The sequence below is a fragment of the Embiotoca jacksoni genome, unplaced genomic scaffold, assembly GCF_022577435.1.
Source record: "Embiotoca jacksoni isolate LCO1_2020_lvr unplaced genomic scaffold, fEmbJac1.0.p SCAF_137, whole genome shotgun sequence".
Classification (NCBI taxonomy): Eukaryota; Metazoa; Chordata; class Actinopteri; family Embiotocidae; genus Embiotoca; species Embiotoca jacksoni.
Genome location: NW_027185271.1, coordinates 171,732 through 182,500, shown reverse-complemented (window position 1 = coordinate 182,500; position 10,769 = coordinate 171,732). Strand labels below are relative to the sequence as shown.

Genomic DNA, 10,769 nt, shown 5'->3' with positions numbered 1-10,769 from the left:
CGACACACTCCAAACTACACACTACACACTCTATACACACTACACACTCTATACACACTACACACACTATACACAATACACTACACACACTATACACACTACACACACTACACACTATACACACACTACACACACTGTACACTCTATACACACTATACACTATATACACACACACACACACACACTCTACACAATCCACACACTACACGCTACACACTCTATACACACTACACACACTACAGTCTACACACACTACACACACACACACACTACACACACTACACACTCTACACACACACTCTACACACACACTCTACACACTCTCTATACACTCTACACACACACTCCACACACAGACACTTTACACTACACAAACACACTCTACACACACTACACACACACACTCTACACACACACTCTACACACACTACACACACACTACACACACACACACACACTCTACACACACTACACACACACACTCTACACACACTACACACACACACACACACACACACACACTCTACACACACACTACACACACACACTACACACTCTACACACACACACACACACACACACACTCTACACACTGCACACTCTATACACACTCCACACTACACACACTCCACACTCTATACACGCTACACACTCTATACACGCTACACACTCTATACACACTACACACGCTACACACTTTATACACACTACACACAGTATACACTCTATATACACTACACACACTACACACACTCCACACTACACACTCTATACACACTACACACTCCACACTGCACACTCTATACACACTATAGACTCTATACACTCTACACACATACTAATCTCCACACACACACTACACACTCTACACACACACACACACATACACACTACACAAACACACTCTACACACACACACACACACACACTCTCTACACACAGACACTACACACACACACACACTCTACACACTCTCTACACACACTACACACTACACGCTACACGCACTCTACACACACACAGACACTACACACACACATACACACACACACTACACACTCTACACACACACACACACTACACACACACTACACAAACACACTCTGCACACACACAGACTCTCTACACACACACACTCTACACACACTACACACACACTCTACACACGCTACACACACACTCTACACACACTACACGCACTCTACACACACACACACACACTCTACACACTACACGCACACCACACACACACACACACACACTCTACACACTACACGCACACCACACACACACACTCTACACACTACACACACACACACACACACACACTCAACTGAAGGCTTGATGAAACAAACAGCAGCCGTGTTTACAAAGACACTCGTTTATTTACAAACTGTAAACTTGTTGTCATCTGGTCCTGATTGTTGTTGTTTATCAACACCTGAATGAAAACATCCCAGTTTAAAGATAAACAAACGTACGAAAGCCGCCACAGAAGCAGCTGCTCGTCTTCATCGTTTGTTCTGAAGACTTTTAAAATACATTTTACGACGTGGTGTTTTAACGAAGCTCGTTTCATCACAGAAACATCAAGTTATCTTCTTCAGCAGCACCGATGTTCACACACAGCTTTATCAATAAAGATTCAACATTCATCTTCATCACAGGAAGAAAACATGGAGGAGGAGGAGGAGCTCAGAGTCATGTCTCTGTATCCATCTTTAACTAACAGTTTATTTTTAAATATTGGCGGCAGCTGGTGTGATGAAGGAGGTTCCATCAGATGGATGAAGATCTGATGGTATAAAAACTGTAAAAAGCCATTTATTTTTACTAAAACTAGATTAAAATGGTGATTAGAGATGATCTCCCTTCAGTATCTAATGTATTGAGTCATGACCTCTGAGTGATGACATCATCAGCTTCACTTGACGTGACAGGAATCAAAAGTAAACATTAAAAAACATGAATATTCTCCCTATTACTCTGAAGGTCTTTTTGTTACTTTAAATTTGTATTACATCAGAGGTGTGTCTGGCTCCTCATTGGTTACCCTGTTATTACATCAGAGGTGTGTCTGGCTCCTCATTGGTTACCCTGTTATTACATCAGAGGTGTGTCTGGCTCCTCATTGGTTACCCTGTTATTACATCAGAGGTGTGTCTGGCTCCTCATTGGTTAACCTGTTATTACATCAGAGGTGTGTCTGGCTCCTCATTGGTTGACCTGTTATTACATCAGAGGTGTGTCTGGCTCCTCATTGGTTAACCTGTTATTACATCAGAGGTGTGTCTGGCTCCTCATTGGTTAACCATCTCTAAGGTCCTACGGTGACAAGCTGCAGTTCAGCATCTGAAGCGGAAGCGAGCGAGGAGAGGCAGGTGGTCGGAGGAGTGGTGCTGATTGGGCAGGCCGTTGACTTCCTCTAGCTCTGATTGGCCGACCAGTGACAGCCTGCCCAGCAGCTGTAGGCCCCGCCCACCAGGAAGTGAAGGAGGTGTGGAATCTTTCAAGGAGAGAAGAAGGAAACAGAAAGAGATCAGAGAGGAAGAGGAGGAGGCAGAATCATCTCATCATATCACTGTCTGAAATATGTGTGTGTGTGTGTGTGTGTGTCTGTGTGTCTGTGTGTGTGTGTGTGTGTGTGTGTCTGTATGTGTGTGTGTGTGTGTGTGTGTGTGTGTGTCTGTGTGTGTGTGTGTGTGTGTGTGTCTGTATGTGTGTGTGTGTGTGTGTGTGTCTGTATGTGTGTCTGTGTCTGTATGTGTGTGTCTGTGTGTGTGTGTGTGTGTGTGTGTGTGTGTGTGTCTGTATGTGTGTGTGTGTGTGTGTGTGTGTGTGTCTGTATGTGTGTCTGTATGTGTGTGTGTGTGTGTCTGTGTGTGTGTCTGTATGTGTGTCTGTGTGTATGTGTGTGTGTGTGTGTGTGTGTGTATGTATGTATGTATGTGTGTGTGTCTGTGTGTGTGTGTGTGTGTGTGTGTGTGTGTGTGTGTGTGTGTGTATGTATGTGTGTGTGTACCATGGCTGTACAGGATGTAGTCCACCGTCAGGGCGGTGTGAGAGTGACAGGTGCTGATCTCTGGTCTCCCATCAGGCAGCAGATGGTGTCGGTACGAAGACTGAAGCTTCAAGGTGTGCTCCATCCTCATCCTGCACACACATGGTGGAGAGGAGGAGAGATGATGGAGGAGGAGGAGAGATGATAACGGAGGAGGAGAGATGATGATGGAGGAGGAGAGATGATGATGATGGAGGAGGAGAGATGATGGAGGAGGAGAGATAATGATGGAGGAGAGATGATGGAGGAGGAGAGATGATGGAGGAGAGATGATGATGGAGGAGGAGAGATGGAGGAGAGATGATGATGGAGGAGGAGAGATGGAGGAGAGATGTTACCTGTCAGGAGGAGTACTGAGATCTTCTCCAGTCAGATTTGAGATGCGTCCTTCTACAGCTGAAACAGAAAATAAGTTTCAAAACTGATCAATAAAAGATAGAAAATAAAACTATATTTTAAATGAATTAATGAAGTAAACTGTGTTTAGAGATCATTAATATTCAGGATTAGATGACATAAAAAGATAAAATCCTAAACCTGGATGTTAAACGAGCTGTTAAACTACCTGTGGGGATGGTGGGCGGAGCCTCAGCAGCCGGTTGGTTCTCATACTGACACTGATGGTTGATTCCTAAACTGGGAGACCAGATGGGGAACGAGAGGAGACGCTGACCCCTGGGACTGTTGTCCTGACCCGACACCTGCACGCACACACACACACACACACACACACACACACACGTGAAACGTACTATTCCTTCTGAACTGATAACTGATCATTAGTGTTCATTTTCTATTGATGAGCTCCTTCAGTACCCGGTCCCCAGTCCCTTTACCCGTTCCCTGGTCCCCTTCCCGGTCCCCAGTCCCTTTACCCGTTCCCTGGTCCCCTTCCCGGTCCCCAGTCCCTTTACCCGTTCCCTGGTCCCATCCCCGGTCCCCAGTCCCTTTACCCGTTCCCTGGTCCCCTTCCCGGTCCCCAGTCCCTTTACCCGTTCCCTGGTCCCATCCCCGGTCCCCAGTCCCTTTACCCGTTCCCTGGTCCCATCCCCGGTCCCCAGTCCATTTACCCGTTCCCTGGTCCCCTTCCCGGTCCCCAGTCCCTTTACCCGTTCCCTGGTCCCATCCCCGGTCCCCAGTCCCTTTACCCGTTCCCTGGTCCCCTTCCCGGTCCCCAGTCCCTTTACCCGTTCCCTGGTCCCCTTCCCGGTCCCCAGTCCCTTTACCCGTTCCCTGGTCCCATCCCCGGTCCCCAGTCCCTTTACCCGTTCCCTGGTCCCCTTCCCGGTCCCCAGTCCCTTTACCCGTTCCCTGGTCCCATCCCCGGTCCCCAGTCCCTTTACCCGTTCCCTGGTCCCCTTCCCGGTCCCCAGTTCCCAGTCCCTTTACCTGGTCCCCAGTCCCCGGTCCCTTTACCCGTTCCCCGGTCCCATCACCAGTCCACTTCCCGGTCCCTTCCCCCGGTCTCCGTCCCACCTTGCCAATCTGCAGTCCTCCGTACTCCAGGCAGCCGCTGGTCAGGAAGCTGTACAGTGGACTCCAGGGGGCGGCGTTAAAATCCCCACACAGCACCACCGGGTTGGTGGAGCCGTCCGGAAGGCGGGACAGCCGGTCGATCTCAGCCAATAGGATGGCCAGCTGGGCCAGTTTGATGTCACCTCGCCGAGGGTTGTAGAGCAGGTGAGTGTTGGCAACGCACAGGAAAGAGGAGGGATCTGATTGGCTGACGCTGTCGTTAGGTCGCAGCAGCAAAACCAATCCCACGTTGTCCCGGTCCAGGAGGGCGTCGCCGGGCCGGAGGAACTCCACAGGATTGGATGAGAGGAGGGAGAGGCGGGACGTTTTAAAGGTGACAGCACAGCCGTCAGGTTTCCTTCCTGTTCGCTTCTTATACTCACAGTGGTACCCTGACACACACACACACACACACACACACACACACACACACACACACACACAGCAGAAAAGCAGAGAACACAGAAGTTGATGTTAACACACACACACACACACACACACACACACACACACACACACACACACACACACACACACACACACAGTTCTCGTCGGTACCTCGGGCCTGCAGCGCCGGTCTGATCTGGTTCTGGTAGTGGTCCTCCTGGACCTCCTGAAGACACACGACCTGTTACAATAAAGAGTTTCTGTCAATGTATGAACTCAGTGAGGAAGTTCCAGCAGCTGCACTTCCTGTTTGACCCGGTCCGACCCGCTTCAGAACTGGACCTGGTTAACGTGATCCACTCACGTCGGCGTCGTGCTGCTGGATCTCCTGCAGCAGGTTGTGCAGCCTGAAGTCCCAGCGCAGCACGCCGGGCTCACAGTGGCCGTACAGGAAGCCGTTGTCCCGCAGCAGCTCCTGAGACAGGATGTTGTAGGACATCACGGAGAAGTCAAACCCCGCGCTGCCCCCTGGTGGTTGGAGGTCAGTACTGCAGGTCTCCCAGTGTCTCTGGAGCGCTGATGAAGAGGGAAATCTTATTTCATTAAATACGGATCCCGCTGACGGTGAGTGTTTACATCAGAACAACCTACTTAAAATACATGAGCTGGTGAAGTCAACGGTTAAAATCACCGAAAAAACCTCCTCGTAGAACCAGACTTTACATCCTGTAGCTGCTTTCAGAGAGTCCATGAAAGTGAAAGTGATTCTGCTGAAACTGTCCAATGAGAACTTACATCTGACCGGCGGTGAGACTCCTGGAGGACGTCTGTCCTCCTGCTGCAGGAGTGTGGAGGGAGGGGAGACTCCTGTCCACCGTCCTCTGTCACTCCCTCTGTCCCGCCCTCCGTCTCTCGCTCCGTCCCTCCCTCCGTCCCTCCCTCCGTCTCTCGCTCCGTCCCGCCCTCCGTCTCTCCCTCCGTCCCTCCCTCCGTCCCGCCCTCCGTCCCTCCCTCCGTCTCTCCCTCCATCCCTCCCTCCGTCTCTCCCTCCGTCTCTCCCTCCGTCCCGCCCTCCGTCCCTCCCTCCGTCTCTCGCTCCGTCCCGCCCTACGTCCCTCCTTCCGTCCCGCCCTCCGTCTCTGAAGTGGTGGTTAGATCGGAGGCTGCCATCCCTGCTGGAGTCCAGGTGATGGCGCCCCCTGTTGGCCGGGCCTCCTGTCCCTCCTGGTGCTCTTCCCGGTTCTTCGGTGCTCCTCTTCTCCTCCACGCTCCTCCTGCGTTTGTAGGGAGGTGCTGGGTCTCTGTCAGGTCGCTCCATCATGTGGCCTGCGTAGGTGTTGAACCAACGGCAACTACCCCCAAAGGTACCGTTGATGCTCCGAGGGTCCAACGACCTGCTGGGGAAGACCTGCCGGGCTGATGGGTGGGGGTGGGGGTGGGGGAGTCGAGGAGGCCAGGGTGGAAACCCTCTCACCGACCACCATATATGAGGAGCAGGGATGAAATGGGGGGTGTAGGAGAAGGAGGAGGTGCTGCTCCTGAAGCCGGCCCGGCTGCAGGGAGAGAAGGAGGAGCCCAAAGAGCTCAGCTGGTGACGGAACATGGGGGGGCTGGGGAGGAGGAGGGGGGGCACATGAGAACCAGACGAAACAATCAAAAACCACCAAACATTTCCTGGTTGTATCTATATATAGACATTTTTATAGATATATCTAGATATAAATATGTGTAATCATCTATACAGTGAAGGAAATAATTATTTGATCTCTTGGTGATTTTGTAAGTTTGCCATCTGAAATGAACGTTCTATAATTGTAATGGAGGAGGTTTATTTTAACATATGAAAAACAATTATGCAGAAAAATCATTTTTCAACTTTTTGAGTTATACTTTATAACAGGAGATTCACATCACAGATGTGCAGCTGATAAATCTGCAGCAACTGTGATGTCATCATGTGAATATGGAGCAAAACCTCTGAGGAATGTTTCCAGAATTAAGAATTAAAGCAGTTCTGAAGGCAAAAGGGTCCAACGGTACCAGCAAGGTGTACCTAATAAAGTGGCCGGGCAGTGTGTGTGTATGTGTGTATATATGTGTGTGTGTGGGTACGGAAAGTATTCAGACCCCTTTACATTGTTCACTCTTTGTTTCATTGCAGCCATTTGCTAAAATCAAAAAAGTTCATTTTATTTCTCATTAATGTACACTCAGCACCCCATCTTGACAGAAAAAAACAGAAATGTAGAAATTTGTGCAAATTTATTAAAAAAGAAAAACTGAAATATCACATGGTCATAAGTATTCAGACCCTTTGCTGTGACACTCATATTTAACTCACATGCTGTCCATTTCTTCTGATCCTCCTTGAGATGGTTCTACTCCTTCATTGGAGTCCAGCTGTGTTTATTTAAACTGATTGGCCTTGATTAGGAAAGGCACACACCTGTCTATATAAGACCTTACAGCTCACAGTGCATGTCAGAGCAAATGAGAATCATGAGGTCGAAGGAACTGTCCAAGGAGCTCAGAGACAGAATTGTGGCAAGGCACAGATCTGGACAAGGTTACAAAATAATTTCTGCAGCACTCAAGGTTCCTAAGAGCACAGTGGCCTCCATAATCCTTAAATGGAAGAAGTTTGGGACGACCAGAACTCTTCCTAGACCTGGCCGTCCAGCCAAACTGAGCAATCGTGGGAGAAGAGCCTTGGTGAGAGAGGTAAAGAAGAACCCAAAGATCACTGTGGCTGAGCTCCAGAGATGCAGTAGGGAGATGGGAGAAAGTTCCACAAAGTCAACTATCACTGCAGCCCTCCACCAGTCGGGGCTTTATGGCAGAGTGGCCCGACGGAAGCCTCTCCTCAGTGCAAGACATATGAAAGCCCGCATAGAGTTTGACAAAAAACACATGAAGGACTCCCAGACTATGAGAAATAAGATTCTCTGGTCTGATGAGACCAAGATTGAACTTGTTGGCGTTAATTGTAAGCGGTATGTGTGGAGAAAACCAGGCACTGCTCATCACCTGCCCAATACAATCCCAACAGTGAAACATGGTGGTGGCAGCATCATGCTATGGGGGTGTTTTTCAGCTGCAGGGACAGGACGACCGGTTGCAATTGAAGGAAAGATGAATGCGGCCAAGTACAGAGATATCCTGGAAGAAAACCTCTTCCAGAGTGCTCTGGACCTCAGACTGGGCCGAAGGTTCACCTTCCAACAAGACAATGACCCTAAGCACACAGCTAAAATAACAAAGGAGTGGCTTCAGAACAACTCTGTGACCATTCTTGACTGGCCCAGCCAGAGCCCTGACCTAAACCCAATTGAGCATCTCTGGAGAGACCTGAAAATGGCTGTCCACCAACGTTCACCATCCAACCTGACGGAACTGGAGAGGATCTGCAAGGAAGAATGGCAGAGGATCCCCAAATCCAGGTGTGAAAAGCTTGTTGCATCATTCCCAAGAAGACTCATGGCTGTACGAGCTCAAAAGGGTGCTTCTACTCAATACTGAGCAAAGGGTCTGAATACTTATGACCATGTGATAGTTCAGGTTTTCTTTAATAAATTTGCACAAATTTCTACATTTCTGTTTTTTTCTGTCAAGATGGGGTGCTGAGTGTACATTAATGAGAAATAAAATGAACTTTTTTGATTTTAGCAAATGGCTGCAATGAAATAAAGAGTGAAAAATTTAAAGGGGTCTGAATACTTTCCATACCCACTGTATGTGTGTGTGTATATATATGTGTGTATGTGTGTATATATGTGTGTGTGTGTGTGTATATATGTGTGTGTGTGTGTGTGTGTGTGTGTGTGTGTGTGTGGTTGCTGCCTCCAAACGAAGTGTGCTCTGTCGTGAGTCTAATTGTAGTTTTAATGAAGATGTCTGTGAGCATTATTGTGAATTTCACTACAAAACGCAGCTGAAACTTAAAGAAAACGTCACTAACACGGTGACGTCATAGCATTAAATGCTCGTAGTGTTTCCCACAAATTTTCTAACGTTTCTGCTTTCAGCGCCATTTAAAATGAACCGAGCCTATTTTGTTTTTAGCCTCGAGCAGCTAGCTAACGTGAACTTACTTCTCCTCGTCGGTTACGTTTCTGTTCGGACGCATCGAGATGAAATACTCATGAACATCCTCGAAATTTCAGATCAAGTCTGATTTAATCCAAAATCCAAAACAAGCCGTCACTGAAATATGACGTAGGCGAACACGTACAAACTAAGCGCGGAATCCAGTGTTGCCTTCAAGTACTTCGACAAAGCTCGAGTTTGTCCAATCCGTCGACTAAAATACTGCTGAGAGCAATTTATGGACTAAACAGGCAGAAAATACACGAAGGCAGAGAGCACGCGACGAACTAAGGGTTTTATAACAGCATTATATCGGCTTTATAACGGCATTATAACGGGTTTATAACGGCATTATAACGGGTTTATAACGGCATTATATCGGCTTTATAACGGTATTATAACGGCTTTATAACGGCATTATAATGGGTTTATAACGGTATTATAACAGCTTTATAACGGTTTTATAACGGTATTATAACGGCTTTATAGCGGCATTATTACAGCTTTATAACGGCATTATAACGGCTTTATAAAGGCTTTATAGCGGCATTATAACGGCTTTATAACGGCATTATAACGGGTTTATAATGGTATTATAACGGCTTTATAACGGCACTATAACGGCTTTATAACGGTTTTATAACGACTTTATAATGGGTTTATAACGGTATTATAACAGCTTTATAACGGTATTATAACGACATTATAACGTTTTATAACGGCTTTATAACGGGTTTATAATGGTATTATAATGGCTTTATAACGGTATTATAACGACATTATAACGGCTTTATAACGGTTTTATAACGGCATTATAACGGCTTTATAACGGTTTTATAACGGCTTTATAACGGGTTTATAACGGCACTATAACGGCTTTATAACGGGTTTATAACGGCATTATAATGGCTTTATAACGGTATTATAACGACATTATAACGGCTTTATAACGGTTTTATAACGGCATTATAACGGCTTTATAACGGTTTTATAACGGCTTTATAACGGGTTTATAACGGCACTATAACGGCTTTATAACGGCTTTATAACGGCTTTATAACGGGTTTATAACGGTATTATAACGGCTTTATAACGGTATTATAACGACATTATAACGTTTTATAACGGTTTTATAGCGGCATTATAACGGCTTTATAACGGTTTTATAACGGCTTTATAACGGGTTTATAACAGTATTATAACGGCTTTATAACGGCACTATAACGGCTTTATAACGGTTTTATAACGGCTTTATAACGGGTTTATAATGGCTTTATAACGGTATTATAACGGCTTTATAACGGTATTATAACGACATTATAACGTTTTATAACGGCTTTATAACGGGTTTATAACGGCATTATAACGGGTTTATAATGGCTTTATAACGGTATTATAACGGCTTTATAACGGTATTATAACGACATTATAACGGTTTTATAACGGCTTTATAACGGTATTATAACGGCTTTATAACGGCACTATAACGGCTTTATAACGGTTTTATAACGGCTTTATAACGGTATTATAACGACATTATAACGGCTTTATAACGGCTTTATAACGGCATTATAACGGCTTTATAACGGTTTTATAACGGCTTTATAACGGGTTTATAACGGTATTATAACGGCTTTATAACAGCTTTATAATGGCTTTATAACGGTATTATAACGGCTTTATAACGGTATTATAACGACATTATAACGGTTTTATAACG

The 10,769-nt window shown here is 46.4% G+C and overlaps 2 protein-coding genes across 4 annotated transcripts in view; one reads left to right on the top strand and one right to left on the bottom strand.

Moving 5' to 3' along the window:
- Nucleotides 1-1,386, top strand: part of LOC138196849 (mucin-6-like) — a gene marked incomplete at its 5' end in the record, with an annotated part of 3,763 nt that extends 2,377 nt beyond the window's left edge. The window contains one exon of the mRNA XM_069147233.1: nt 1-1,386. This exon is cut by the window's left edge and continues 1,408 nt beyond it. Within this exon, the coding sequence (XP_069003334.1) occupies nt 1-815 (815 nt within the window).
- On the bottom strand, nt 1,366-9,134 carry angel2 (angel homolog 2 (Drosophila)). Of its 3 annotated transcripts, none has more exons than XM_069147241.1 (8): nt 9,055-9,134; nt 5,328-5,539; nt 5,135-5,204; nt 4,538-4,968; nt 3,627-3,762; nt 3,400-3,457; nt 3,023-3,153; nt 1,366-2,506 (listed from the first exon to the last, which is right to left on the bottom strand). In XM_069147241.1, exons 2-8 carry the CDS (start codon nt 5,460-5,462, stop codon nt 2,346-2,348), a joined length of 1,122 nt encoding a protein of 373 aa, XP_069003342.1. In that variant the 5' UTR covers nt 5,463-5,539; nt 9,055-9,134; the 3' UTR covers nt 1,366-2,345. The 3 variants fall into 3 exon arrangements, with proteins under 3 accessions (XP_069003342.1, XP_069003340.1, XP_069003341.1); XM_069147239.1 differs by lacking the exon at nt 9,055-9,134 and adding an exon at nt 5,615-5,915; XM_069147240.1 differs by lacking the exon at nt 9,055-9,134 and adding an exon at nt 5,759-5,915.
- Nucleotides 9,135-10,769: the final 1,635 nt, after the last annotated feature.